This window comes from Limulus polyphemus, unplaced genomic scaffold, assembly GCF_000517525.1.
Source record: "Limulus polyphemus unplaced genomic scaffold, Limulus_polyphemus-2.1.2 Scaffold731, whole genome shotgun sequence".
Classification (NCBI taxonomy): domain Eukaryota; kingdom Metazoa; phylum Arthropoda; class Merostomata; order Xiphosura; family Limulidae; genus Limulus; species Limulus polyphemus.
Window position 1 is genome coordinate 370,129 of NW_013666341.1, and position 14,632 is coordinate 384,760.

The 14,632-nt window shown below is 31.7% G+C and overlaps 1 protein-coding gene across 3 annotated transcripts in view; it reads right to left on the reverse strand.

Annotated features, from left to right (window-relative positions):
* Window positions 1-14,632, reverse strand: part of LOC106460232 (protein alan shepard-like) — a 117,457-nt gene that overhangs the window by 25,737 nt on the left and 77,088 nt on the right. For all 3 annotated transcript variants that reach the window (XM_013919917.2, XM_022386896.1, XM_022386897.1), the window contains 3 exons: window positions 4,364-4,572; window positions 1,334-1,392; window positions 1,003-1,094 (listed from right to left, as the gene is read on the reverse strand). In XM_013919917.2, coding sequence (XP_013775371.1) covers window positions 1,003-1,094; window positions 1,334-1,392; window positions 4,364-4,572 — 360 coding nt within the window. The remainder of the gene's footprint in view (window positions 1-1,002; window positions 1,095-1,333; window positions 1,393-4,363; window positions 4,573-14,632) is intronic.

Consider the following 14,632-nt stretch of genomic DNA (forward strand, 5'->3'; position numbering starts at 1 on the left):
AAAAAAAAAAAAAAAAAAAAAAAAGAGGGCAAAATTAATAATTTAGAATTGAAAAATGTAAAAATACTGAGAGATGGCATATAGCAACAAAACACATGGATGGAAAGATTCAAAGCTTGGTGGGTCTTTACCAGTTATCTCTACTGATACCTACATATGAATTTACACAATGGAGTATGATTTTCAACCACAAGGGTAGTAGGAAATCAATGATGGAAATTAAGAAGCTATACAGTAATATGTAATCTATTAAAGTAAAACCAGAAAATATTATATATACACACACACAATTCTCTCCTGAACTTTACAAATTTAACGAAGAATAAGAATAATTTAGATATAAAATCAACTAAACACTGTCAAAACAATACAAAAAACCTCAATGTCAGAATGACCAATTTTATTGAGAATGCCTAATCAGCCTTAGAAAGTAATTCTAACAAAAGAGAAAAAACAACTCAAGTTCAAAAATAAGTAAAATAAAAGCCTTGAATGTTAAGTTAAAAATCTCAGTCAGGAAGTAAGCCAAAATGTGGTTTGGAATTTTCAGATAAATTGATTTTCCGAAAAGAGTATATTCCTTAGGTCCACTCCATAACTGAAGGCTTGGTGAAATAATACTGAATTCTACTAAAACTAACTAAGTCTGTATTAAGAAATAATTGAACTGGACACAAAGTGTAATTAATATACAATGAAAACAATCTTTATTCAAACACAGTGCATGTACTTGTGTTAGATACTGAACAGTAGTCTTTATTTGAGTTGTGATCAGGTTGAATCTACTTCTCCAAAACTTGTTTCAATGCTGACCAACCAACAAAAGATGATGTTGCAGACACACTCAAAATATCCAACCACTATATTGTTTTGTGCTTGACCAACTGGAATTTTAGTTATTCGGTATGCTTCACTAAGTAATATTAGATCTTATGTTTCACTATTGTATAAACAAAATCTGAACTTTGAGCAAAGTGTTTACAATTTAATTGAAAGACTTACCTTTGCCATTTGAGCTTGTACCCCTTGTGCTTGAAGTAATTTAACAGCATTTTCTGCTTCCAATGGAGATTCAAAATCCACAAAGCCATAACCTAAATATTTGTCAAAGCATAAACCTTAAACTCTGAAATTTTCTCACAGCTAAATTGTCAAGAGCAATATGACAATTACCAGCTAACTAGAAAATAATAAAACAAAAAAAAATTGTGGATATAGTACATCTGTGAATAAATATATACACTTGAGAAGCTTTATCAATTTATACTGGGTATATTTCATTAACAGTGTCTTTAGTAATTTACTTTGCTGGTTATTATGGTTTATCTCATACCTTTGCACTGATTCGTAGTTTTATCCAGTATTGCTTTTGTTGAAATAATTGTGCCATAGCTGAAAAATAATATAAATACATATATCTAAACACTCATATACATAGACATACACACATGAAACACTGTTACAATGTATAACACCAAACCAAATCAGTTTAATTAGTTTAGATTTATCATTTTGAACGTTATTAACAACATAAATAACCTTACAACTTATTCTACCTTACAATGGTGGAAAAACTATTTATAAGGATTATATGTTATGTAGAAATTAGATTTTTAATATAGTTTGCATTTAAAATAAAATTATGTTTACTGTAAAAATTTCAATGGCAAAGTAGCCCTTAAGCAAATGAATAAATAGTATAAAAAAGCATAAACGGTATTACAAAATGCTTGCAACAGGTTACTAACATACAGAACACTATTTTTCCCCAATATCACAAATTTTATCTTTTAAGTGTTCTACTTCTACAAAAGAGACAAACATTCCTTTCAACTGTTTAAAACAGAGCCTATAATATCCTAAACTATACATTTTTATACAATATCAAAATGAAAATCACTTGGATTAGAAGAACCATGCAATCTTCTTTACAAACGATAGTCATTGGCCAGTGAAGAAAAGAAAGTTAAAATCTAGACCATGTACCGATAAGTTTAAAAGGTGGATGGAAAAGAAGCATTAAAACACTTCACCGTGTGTTCACAATGTTATCTTACATTCAATCAAGTGCAGGGAAATGATGTTATTAATCTTCCAGAAATATCTATGCTAAGCATTATTCATGTAACATGTCAAAATTGATAATTTAAATGTATATTTTTCAAGAACAAGCTAAAGTAACTTTTAACTTTTGTGATATGAAGTGCAGACTGATGGATGAAATGAAATGCGCTGGTGAGCCTACAACTTTAATGACATTTTTTTTTTATATTTATAATTCACAGTTAAATACACAACTGATTTCAGTTTTGCCTAATTTGAAAGTTCTAATGGAGCAATTAAGATTTTCATTGGTAACTGCAGACAGATAAAATAAATGTGACATTATTCAAGATTTTGCAAATAACTTCAAATTGTACAAGAATAACAAGATATTAAGTTACTAAGGCATGAATTTTCATTTTTTTTAAGATATTTCTAGTAGCTTCAAACTTTCATGAACAGACTATTTCTTTATCTTTTACAAATGACAATACATTATACTTTAATGTTCATGTAATTTTTCTTTAAGTAAGGGATATGTTGATTGCACAATTAAGAAAACACCTCACCATCTGGGACACTACCCACTATATCTACTTAATATATAGTTACATATTTTAAACATTCATATATGGTTGGGTTGCATTAATCTCTAAATTTTCATCAACATAACCGAAAACTATTTTTACTGGAACTTTTTTTTTAATCTATATTCCCGAAAACACCTAACCAATTGGTTTGTCTTTGAATTTTTGTATATCTCTGGTAGCTTCTTGGGGAAACCCTTTCAGACTGATAAGATATGTAAACCTTAACTTTTAATTTACATTTTTCAAAAACATAGCAACCTGGATGATTCACTTTCTATAAATAATTGATTGTGTGTTTGTTCAGAGTTGATTTTTATAACTTGATTTACTATGATTTGATTCTACTGAACCTTTCCATCAAATTATTATATTTAAATTTAAGTAAGGTTTGTTTGAGAGGTTGAGATTTAATAGAGCAGTTGATCACTGGATGTATTCAACTGTAATTTGAGAAATTGCTTTACTGATAAACAGTCTTTAATTTCTGACTTGTGTTTACGAAAAAGGTAAGTGTACTCAAATGGTCTTCAAATGCTTCTACCATTCTTAATCTAATACCTTTATGAGTTAACAGTGTTTAAATGTCAAAATTAGGTACACAGGTAATGAATAAAAATATATCTTCTTGCCAATGCTGATATGCAGGTACATAACATGGCAACAAGCATCATCACATTATCATATACTGCCAACATCAAGCACTGCTTCTAATGTATTGAAGCTGTCAACAAACACTGTTATACTATTACATCATATCTTAAAGACGAGAACAAAGTCTACCAAAGTAATTTCACTATAAAATACCTTAAGTAATAAGTAACTGATTTTAACAAGTTAGAACAACCAAAGAAACATTTAAAAATTTACAATTATTTAGCCATAATACGTGCACTTTGTGCTATAAATGTGCAAAAAATAAAAATATTCATAATAACAACAAGATATTTTGAAATTAGATTCTTTCTAAAATACATGCTTTAACTGAGGACTTGTAAAAACTGTTAATTTTAAGATTTAATGCATTATAATGTGTGATAAAATTTCTACTCTTGATTTGCAGTCTATCTTCACAGTTCTTAGAGGAACTCTACTTATTAATCCTAATACTTAAAAGCAGTCAAAAATATAAAATGCTTCACAAGTAAACTTATAATTTTACATGTAGCCTAGCAACCCTGGTGATTTCTGGTATTGATTGAAAGGCTTCATCAATGGAGGTTTAAAAGTTTAGTGGATGTTATACCTTTTCACTAATCTTACCAGAAATAATTAAACTTTGACAGTGAAGTACAAGAAGAAAATACATTGAAAGTTTGACAAGGTTGTTGTACCATACTTAAAAATATGAAAGATATGTGGTTAATAATCATACATCAGCAAATATTTAATGACCATCTTAAAAAGTGTTATATTTAAACACTGGGGTTTTTGTATCCAAGTTGGCTACATCAACACTGATACTAAGCCATTGCACAGAATTATAACATATAGTGTTGGGAAGTTAAGAGTAAATTGACAAAAAGAGTGTGTGTGTGTGTTCAGAAAACTTACTTTTAATAAATGTACAATAAATTTATGTTAATAGATTCTATAGATAAATCTATTCTTAGAAACACAAAGTGATATTAATAACAAACATTTTGATTTTTGTTGAGTGTAATCAAGAAAAAAACAAAATAATAATAATAATAGATATTAACAAATCACATTCATATAGTGAAAATACTTACGGGGCACACATATTTAACAAGTCTTTGTCAGTTGTACTCTGAGTAAGCCCTCGAATGTACAAGTTAGTCTTGCTAAGCTGATCAACACTGTTTGATCCTCCCCCACCAGATCCAGAGCCAGACACAGAGCTGGAGTGAGAACCAGATCCTCCAGTACTGCTCCCTGAGACAGGAGGTGAAGTGGAAGGAACCCAAGCATTTGAATATGCCTACAATAAAAAAATGAAATTACTGATGAGAGGTGCATTATCATGTACTGAATATATAAAAAGATTAAAAAGTATGTTTATAAAATACCAAGCAAAGAATAATTAACTGACACTCAACATCTTACAAGACTTTTAAAAAAATTATACCGAGCTCTATCTAACAGGAAACATATTTTGAAGCACAATATGAAACCAAATGCAACACCTATGGGTTTCTATGCAATCAGACTGTTGAAATGAATGTTAGGTAACTGTTGTTCTACTACTAGATGGATTGTAGAAAGCAATCAGGGAGGTGGTGTGCTTTGGACATAAACGTTTTAAAATGTCAACTGTTCTGTAGGGCTACTGTAAAAATGCACAATTGTCAGATAAAACAAGACCAGAAGTACTGACATGGACTATAACAATGTGGTAAGGCTTTAAGATCATTTTATTACAACATATTCAACCACTCTGTTTCTCAAATGGATTACAATGATTCAACACATGCTTAACTGTAAACAGTATTCAACAAATGATTTGTTTCCACATAATAATTTACAACTTATGCACTTTTTGCTCACAATTACTGCCTAGTATGATTCAACATTTAAGTATACTGGATTCATTTCTTTTGTTTGAGAAATTATTAGCCATTAAAGATAAACATTTTTTCCCCTAGTTTCAATGTAACTTTTTATCTAGCTGCAATCCCTTCGAAGAAATCATAAACATGTATTCTGAAACTCTTTCATGCAGAAATCTAATTACACTTATTTACCACAAAACTAACTGGTAACAGACCTTGAAGAGAAAACCAACTTTTTAATTGTAGTTACCATTATGTATAATTAAAGATACTGAATTGCTCCTGGGTTTGGTTCAACCTTAGCCAACATATTTCTTCCTTCTCGGGAATGGACACACATGATTAGACCAATGTCTAGCTGACTTTAAAACTTTTTTTTTTATTTAAACAATATGATCTATGATACATTTGTTCCATTCAAATCACAAGAGCTTTCTGTTTCTTAAACACTCAATTTTCTTGTATAAATTCCATTTTATAAAATTGAAAAATTTCATTGTGTTGGTTCTTGTAATACCTGCTAAGTTCCACAACTGAAGTGTGCAAAAAATAAAAAATACTATCAAAGACACTGTTATATCAGGAGCAATATTTAATAATAAAGGCTTAAAAGCTTCAAATTTAGTGACAATATTGCCTCTAACTTTATCAGTTTGAATTGTTTTGAAATCCAACATGATGGAGATAATAGCATTGCAAGTTGTGTACAAACAGTCACAGTTCTGGTCTCTTGTCGCTACTGGATTTTTGAGCAAAAGCTAAGTATGTAATTTGTACTGATGAAACCAAAAGAATTAGCCATAACACTACTTTCAGTATGGTATTCAAGTTATATTTTTAATGTGGTCTAGAAATGAAAAATAAATAAAATAAATAAATAAGTAATAATAATAATAATGAAATTTTATGACATATTAGCCTACATTCAGTTACTGAATACATCTTATTCTATTACATTTGACTTTTTTGACTGATAAACTTATGCTGATAAAAGTTAATCTAGGCCAAAACTTTGTGTGTGAATGATATAAAAACCTATAATAACCATGTAAAAAAATACAGCACAGAAAAAGTAAATAATTCTGGCAATTTTAGTGTTATTTTTTAAGTTGATACTTAAACTAATTCCAAGCAATAGCCTGACCATCCAGTGATGGTCCTTTAGTCCGAGGGCTTATTATTCAGAAGGCCCAATAGTCTAAAGATGCAAGTTTTTGTCCTTTTAAGAGTTAAAATGTTGAATTAATTGTTTGGTTAAATTTGTGAAATCTTATGACAAAAATATCCTAAAATATGACCTGAAAAGTTGCAATTTCTTATGAATGGTTGGATAATGTTTATCATTATTTACCTAATGTTATTTTCTTGTATACAAGTATAGTGCAAGCTGCAGACCCCGTACATATGTATACATCAGGATTGGATTTGGGAATTTAGCTCTTCTGAGAGAATGGACATTCTTATTCCATAGTGCTGTGATAACAGATGTTATATCCCTGACTCATTATACTTTTCATTTGAGATTACATTCATCTATTACAGCCCTACATTCAATTTTGACGTATGTTGCATAAACCAAAAATCTGTGACTGTCATTGATCATCCAACCCACAGCACAAGGATGATATATAAAAGATTACCTTATGTTTTCTATTAAAAAGCACCTTTATACAGAATCAGAAATAACGCACCAGATATATCTATAAGCATTTAAAATATCATCCTGTACATTACATTGTGTGATAATCTATAATTAAGTTACTGCAACTTCTGGCAAATGATATCGTCTACCAAAATCATCTTAAAGCTTTTAACATGTGCACACTAAAGTAATGTTATAGACCATTCATATTATAAAAATAACCTATGAAATTGAAATATTCTTTGTGTGCTCCAAAATACATGAAAAGTTTATCTTAGACATTGTACCTAACAGTTCATGAAAACGTGTTACTGTCTATGATGACAAAATACAGCGAATCTTATATTCATATCCCATAATTTAATACATAATTATCTGAATAGTCTCCAAATTATTTAAATTCTAATTAGGCTTAGTCTTACATAATCCATAATCTATATCAACAGGATATTCAGCTTAGCTCAAACTTAATCAGCTCTAGAAATATAATTGTAACTGTCAGAAATTTCCTTTATTTTCATGTATAGCCTGCCTGACAAATTTTTGCTATTAACATTTTAGTCATTGCACCAACACTAAGATTTTCATATTTCTAATAATCATAGCTATATACAAGTTGAAAAACAAAACCTAACTTTGCAAACTTAGGCTGTCTTTTCGCTATCATATTCCCATAGAAGATCATACCTTTAGATATGCAGGCATGCTTTCTGAACTATGATAAACTGTCAATAATATGCTTTACCACTATATCTTGATAAAAGAGTTACCACAAAGGATCACATATAAAGTGTAATAAACTTAAATTAAGACCCAAAACTCGAGTGCTTTCGAATGGTTGACTGTTCTTCTTCAGGAGAACAAACATGAAGAATAGTCAACTAATGAAAAGCGCTCGAGTTTTGGGGTCTTATTTTACGTTCTTTACCACTAAATATAAGCCTCCTACGTGTGTGAACCAAGTTATACAGAATTCTTCCAAGTTTGATGACGAGGAACCCACTTTGAGACTAATAATGCTTGGAGGCAGCTTGAATGGGTAATGAAGAAAAACTTTAATATAAGTTTAACCTAACTGCAAGTGAACAACTTGACAAGGTTTTATCATCATCATATATTAAAGTTTTTCTTCATTACCCATTCAAACAGTCTTCAAGCATTATTCTTCCTAGTTTGTTTGTATAATCACACCTTGTATACAAATTGAATTCTAGAACTTACTACAATACAGTTTTTTTTGTTTCTTCTTATCATTAGCTATGCTGGCCTGGTGTCAAGAAAATACGTAGTATAAATATTACTTTTCTAATATTTTCATCTTGTATAAATTTGCTCTGATACATCTTCTTCAATACAGAGATAAGGCATTTTAAATAGATATTTTAGCTTACAGCCAAACAAAGCAGATGTCCGAGTTTAATTCATATTATCACGGCTTGAGGTTCCACAGCAGGTGAATATTTACACATCCTGCTTCTCATCCACACATGACAAGCTAATTCAACCCTGCAAGGCTGAATTCATACATCTTACTCAAGATAGGATAGGATATGCTTTGATCTACATTTTTCTCTTCCTGAAAGTAGCTATGACTGAAAGTTTTGTCACTGGTTGGAAGAAATAATTGGTACTGTATATTTCAAAACAAACTGATTAACAAGCTTTTGAAATATTCAGTTTCTTCATTCAGTCAAACATGTGCTCTCAATCATTTTGTAAAGTGTTGTATAACTATCACAATAAATTTATATCAATCATCTGAGTATAACAAAATGCTAAACATATCAATAGTAACTCATTCAAGTTGTGACCAATCACCACTTCAAACACCACCCCATTTCACAATACAGGTTGCAAGACATTACTATACAGCTCAACTCCAGAATGCCAGCGTGGAGTCACTATGACCCCATACAAGTTACATTTGTATATTAAACTAGTCATGCTGCTTTCTAGGGTTAAGCATCCATCTCTCTCTCTCTCTCTCTCCAAGACCAATACATCTTAATTTATTGTAAATTGTTACTGCCTGCCACAGTATTTCCTTTTCCATTTTTAAACCATTTAATGATAGACAGAAAAACAACATCCTTAACCTCAGCATCTTAAGTTGTTTGCTACACTACTTAAGTTCAGTACTAGCCTGTAAAAGCACTACTGAGATGTAAAGTCCCCAATTCTAGGCTGTAACTTCATGTAACTTCACCCTCTTTGAAACAGTGTATCGGCATTTTCATTGTTTCATTAAAATCAATGAACTAAGTAAAGTCACACTTCTTTAATTTTCGTAAAAGTAATCTTATTATCTGGATTTCAATTCTGATCTTTCCTGAATGGTTTTCAGTGTCAAATGATCATTTGCGAGCGTAAATTTGTGTCCATACAGATAGTGATGGAAGTGGCTTATTAACAGTTTCTTACCTTAGTTTCAAAATCTTCATTACAGATCTACTGATGAAGGCAATCTTGTTTTTTTTCTTCACATTGTGATTTTAATAAATACATTCTCACTGAAGACTAGTGTTTAATACGAGTTATGGACCTCCAGAAGTCTGATAACCTCAGACTGGGTTAATTTAACAATATCTTTGAGCCAGTGATTGTTTATTGACAATATCCTGTGAAGCAGTACTTGTGTTTTCTTTCTTATATCTCATAAAAAGGACTGGGTATGTCAGAAAATGATTTTATAAAGCAACAGTAGTAAAAATCTTATAATGTAATATATGCTTTTCAGTATAAGGAGAATGGTTCTAAAACTGTTGTCTGAGAAATGGTCTCAGTAAATGTAGAAATATTCTCTGTGAACCTTTCCTGACACCAAATGAAGCAATATCTTAATTGATTATTTATTGCAAATAGATGTGACTACAAAATGATGCTTATGCTTGAAGCTTTTTAAAGAACTTACTGCAATGAAAGTAAGGTACTTCAGAGTGGCTATTATTTAAAATTACTATTAAGTCATTATATGGGGCTCTCAGCCAGGTTGTTTGTCTTGGAGTCTCAAATTAAAAAAAGTTTTAGAAACTATGGTGTGGGCCAATTCTGTCGTTGCTTGATCTGTGAAACACCTGCTCTTTTTCCCCCCCCATATCACCCCCAAAAAAAAGAAAAAACAAATTTACAATTGAATGCTTTACTTTTTTCCATTTGAGTTTGAGATTATCATTCCTTAATCTGTTATACAATTTTTCTAAGCTATCAAGGAACTGTAGAAATTATTTTTAATGGATTATAACATCATCAAGGGATGCTAATACACTGTACAATGATAACTCAATTTTCTAAAGTAGTTGATCCGTACTAGATGTTTTTTTTATCTCGGCCCACAAAGTCCTTCCCCCGAACTTGAAGAGTGGGTATTTACAGATAAGCAGAGTAAATTGAGATAAGAAGACACAGCAGTGAGTGGTCTCTAACAGTTTTTTCTATACCATTTGAACTTTACAATACTTCAGTTAATTCATCAGGTGGAAAATGAAGCTTTATAAATGACATTAGAAACATGTTAGTATAAGAAAAAACTTGATTTAAATTTCATCACCAGCAAAACCTAAAATGTAATCTATCTTTTTGAGGTATTAACAGTGATGGAATTTTAAACAGTTCCAAAACATATATAATTAAAGATGTTTTTGGTATTACCGTGTTTCTAACTTTCTAACGTTTATTATATTGCTTAAAGTGTCTGTTACAAACAACAGTGGAAATTTTCAATATCCTTGGCATGGCAGGTATCTTTTGATGGAATGTTGCTGCTTGCAGTATGTTTCACACTACACATAAGTTTGAGGTTTGTATAACTTACATGTTACATTTAATGAACAAATCCTTCAAGCTTATGCATGCACCTTAAGTTGAAACTAGAGACAATATTACCCTGATGTTTTGCTATTTTAAATAGGTATATACATTTATTTTAGTTGGTTTTATCCTGTTCCTTGCTTGAATTATCAGTCTTCGAGTGCTTTGAGGGATGGGCTTCACCAACTTATAACTTGTAGTAACTTATAAAGTTAATCAATCTAATACAAATATTTTGTGACTTCACACAACATAATGTTTTTGCTTTCATTTTCTTCCTTTCAGTTTTTCTCTGTTTGTGATGGTGTTACTTATCTTTGATCACTTTCCTTTTAATAAATTTCAACTTACATGTATATAAAAATAACCAGCAGGATCTTTCTGATACTTAGGCCATGATATAATACTTCTAACAATACTTCATAGAAATTAAAATAAAGGACATTAAAGTAACCAGTCACTTATTAGCCTAAATATTTTAGAATATTATAGTTTAATGGTCTAATTAAGCATGTCAGACCTACCTATTGTCCCACCCCTGCTATAAGTTAGTTAAAAGCTAACACTAAACTGTGAAAAATATTTAGCTGCCTATGCATATCAATATCCACCCACAGGAACACTTACAGGTACATTATGAAACTTTTGTTTGATTAAATTAAAACTTTTCAATAAACAAACTAAACATGAGTTATAGATTTTTGCTTTCAGAGTTAATGTTATTTACATTACTGCTGCCATAAAGTCTTAGTATCTTATAATTAAACCTTAAGCAGTTCAAACTAGTGTTCATTCCAATGTCAATGTCATTTAACACTGCAAGATGCTTAAACCTACCAAACGTGACTAACTGGCTTTCCCTTTTCATATTTTTAATAGTTCTCAAAACAAAATTCTGACAATTTCTCCCCCACCCCTTCTTTAGATTAAGGCTTTGTCTTTACAACACACCTGGCAGCAGTGATAAAGCAAATGAAAAATGTGTGGTATAAAAGGGCCATGTGAGGCCAAGAAATTAGCATGCCAGACTGTGGAGCTGAGGTTCTGGTTCACATCCTGTTGCCACAAACACACAAAAACCACTCAGCTTGTTGCTGTGAGTGCATTATAAGAGTGAAGGTCAAATTCCACTATTTGGTCTGATAAGAGTAGCCCAAGAGTTAGTGGTGGTTGATGCTCACTAATCACTTAAAAATTATGGATGACTTGTGCATATAGTCCTCATGTAGTTTTGAATAAAGTCCAACAAACAAAGAATGCTGAAAAAGTTATAGTTATATCAACTGTCCCTTCTATTTTACAGCAATAGTTCTACTTTGAACACAAATGTCTGGATGAAATTAAATGTCCCATTGGTTGGTCAGCAGCAAAGCATATTGTAAGGTCATTGTAACTAAGATATAAAATTTAATATTTTATGATTTCAGAGGATGAGCTTGGGATTACAATTAAATTTACATCCAGCAACAACTATATCTCAGAGATAACTACTAGTAATAACCTGTACTAAATACTAGTGTTTCCAGCAGAAAAACATGCAGAAAGTATTGTGTAGGAGTTTATCCACTCACCATCTAGTGTCCTCAGCATAAAACATCCAGAATGTATTGTGTGTGAGTTTATCCACTCACGATAAAATATATAAAAATGCATTGTATACGAGTTTACCTACTCACCAGAACAAAACATACAAAAAACTCTGTACACGAGATTATTTACTCACCATATAAATTATATAAAAAGCACCCACCCCCCTCGCGCAAAATATTCCCGAATGTGCAGTATGTGAAGTTATCTTTTACCACCTTTATCGGCCATAGCTGAAAAACAGCAGGAAGCTCTAACATTCCTAAGATTCCACGGTTGTTCGCCTATACAAGCAGAACCCGCTTACGAGGTGTAACTGGTTGAACATATTCGGCTCAGACGTTTACACACAATGACATAAAAAGCACACGATGTTCTTTATGCGTTAAATATAGCTAAAGGATGACGTGACAAAACAGGGTTAATGTTCTTACCAAACAACCTTCACTGGAAGTAGTGAAGGCTGTTCGATTACGAGCACTTTTTTCTTTTTTCACTCGTAGCTTTACGAATTTGCGCGTAAGGAAATACTCTCTGAAATAAAAGGAAATTAAAAAAAAAAGTTACATGATTTATGTTGCAATTATTTGCCGGAGTTCGTTTGTTTAACACTTTGTTAATTTTTTCCATAAGGTTGCATTATTTAAATAAGATAGGATCAAGCAAAAATAAATAATTTGTGCCGATTCTTTAATTGCTTATTTCGGACATAACGCGCAAAGCTACACAGTGACTATCTACGCTAGCCGTCCCTAATTTTGAAAAGGAAGGAAGGCAGCAGTTGGTCAACAACAGAACCCGTTTACTCTAATTGTGCTACTCTAATCGGCATTTGACTATCACTTTTATTATGCGCCTAATGACCACAAAATGAGGCTAGAATTCATATTAGGATCATTTGCCGTCACGAAAATCTACGAATACAACATTCTGGTTGATACTACGGCACTTGGTAAAATACATGTGCATGGGAGATATATCTATAATCTATGGCTGTTAGAGTTTAAAATTTTAATTTCACTTAAAAAGGGGTTACTAATATAAATTCTGACTTGCTCCTTTTGCCACCAATTCCATTAGAACAACATTAATACTGTATGATTAAAGAAGTGTGTATAAAGCATTACGTAATTACTGAAAGACCAATCATATTCAAGGAAGAGATAGTGATGAGGATATGTCAGTTACTCGGTCATGATGAGAAAAAGTCATTTCATTCATTAATACTAGAAGATGTTCATATATATTGCACGTACACGATAAATATTATTTTGGTTTAAGCATACAAAGAGGGTTAAATATAGCTATAGACAAGGCATCGCTAGGTGCTTAAAAGATTCGAGGCTCGAGCCCATAGGCGCGGAAATTTTCGGCGTTTCAGTAGGATATCGATCATGCTTTTCTATACTGATGTTTCAAGACACCAACTGGAGAATCGGGGCACGACCCCCTGTGTGCTAGTGCCCAGTGACGCCTCTGCATAAGTAAATAAATAATGATAATAATTGAATTTAAAACGTAATTCATAAGCGTTAATTATCCTAAAATCCACAATAAGCGTGTGGTTGGACCAACAAAGAGATTTTCTAGTCTTGCGCATACTAAATAATCCACGCTGTTTTAACGTCCTATTTATAAGAAACATTTAGGCGCCCACAGCTCTATTAAGATATGTTTGTAACTGATAATATATACAAGAGTTTATGGGGTAATCTCTCCCTGTTCCGTGATACGTCAGCGGTAATTGTACAGACTTACGACGGTAAAATCTAAGAGTGCAGATAGTTTTGTTTTTGTGAAAACTCCAAAGAAAGGTTGTTTTTTGCACAAAGCCACACATTAGGCGAAATAGATCACCCAGAAGATCCGTAGCCGAATAAATATCAATATCGTTAGAATTCTAAATTCTTGGTTTTACAACCCTATAGCTAACAATCTACATTCTCAGTACTTTATAGTAATAACTCGTATATGTAGTGTGGTATTAACCTATTCACTCCTAATGGTCTTTCAGCCTTTTTACAAAGATTTTGCCAGTACATTCACTGAAAAAAAAAGGGTTGGTATCGATCACGTGCTCGAACACTTGATTACTTCTTCGAGAAAAAACTGAAAATATTTCAAGCTAGCTATCCCGAAATAATCTCTAAAACAGCTCAGAACAAAAAGTTATATCCTGTAATAATAGCACCAGTATTAATGCAGAGAGAGATGGGGGGGGGGGATAACACCGGAAACACCGTCGCTGATAGCCTGCACAAGTAATAACACAAAGCAGGGGATAAAAATTATAAATACAATTGTTCTTTGGTATTAGTTTTGTTTGACACCCGCCCCCCACCCACTAACGATATTTTTTTGTTTTTCGGAATTAACATAAACGATGCTTTGAAAACTACTACTAAAACTTCGACATGCAGATATCAGTGGTGAAGTCCGATCACGCCCACATC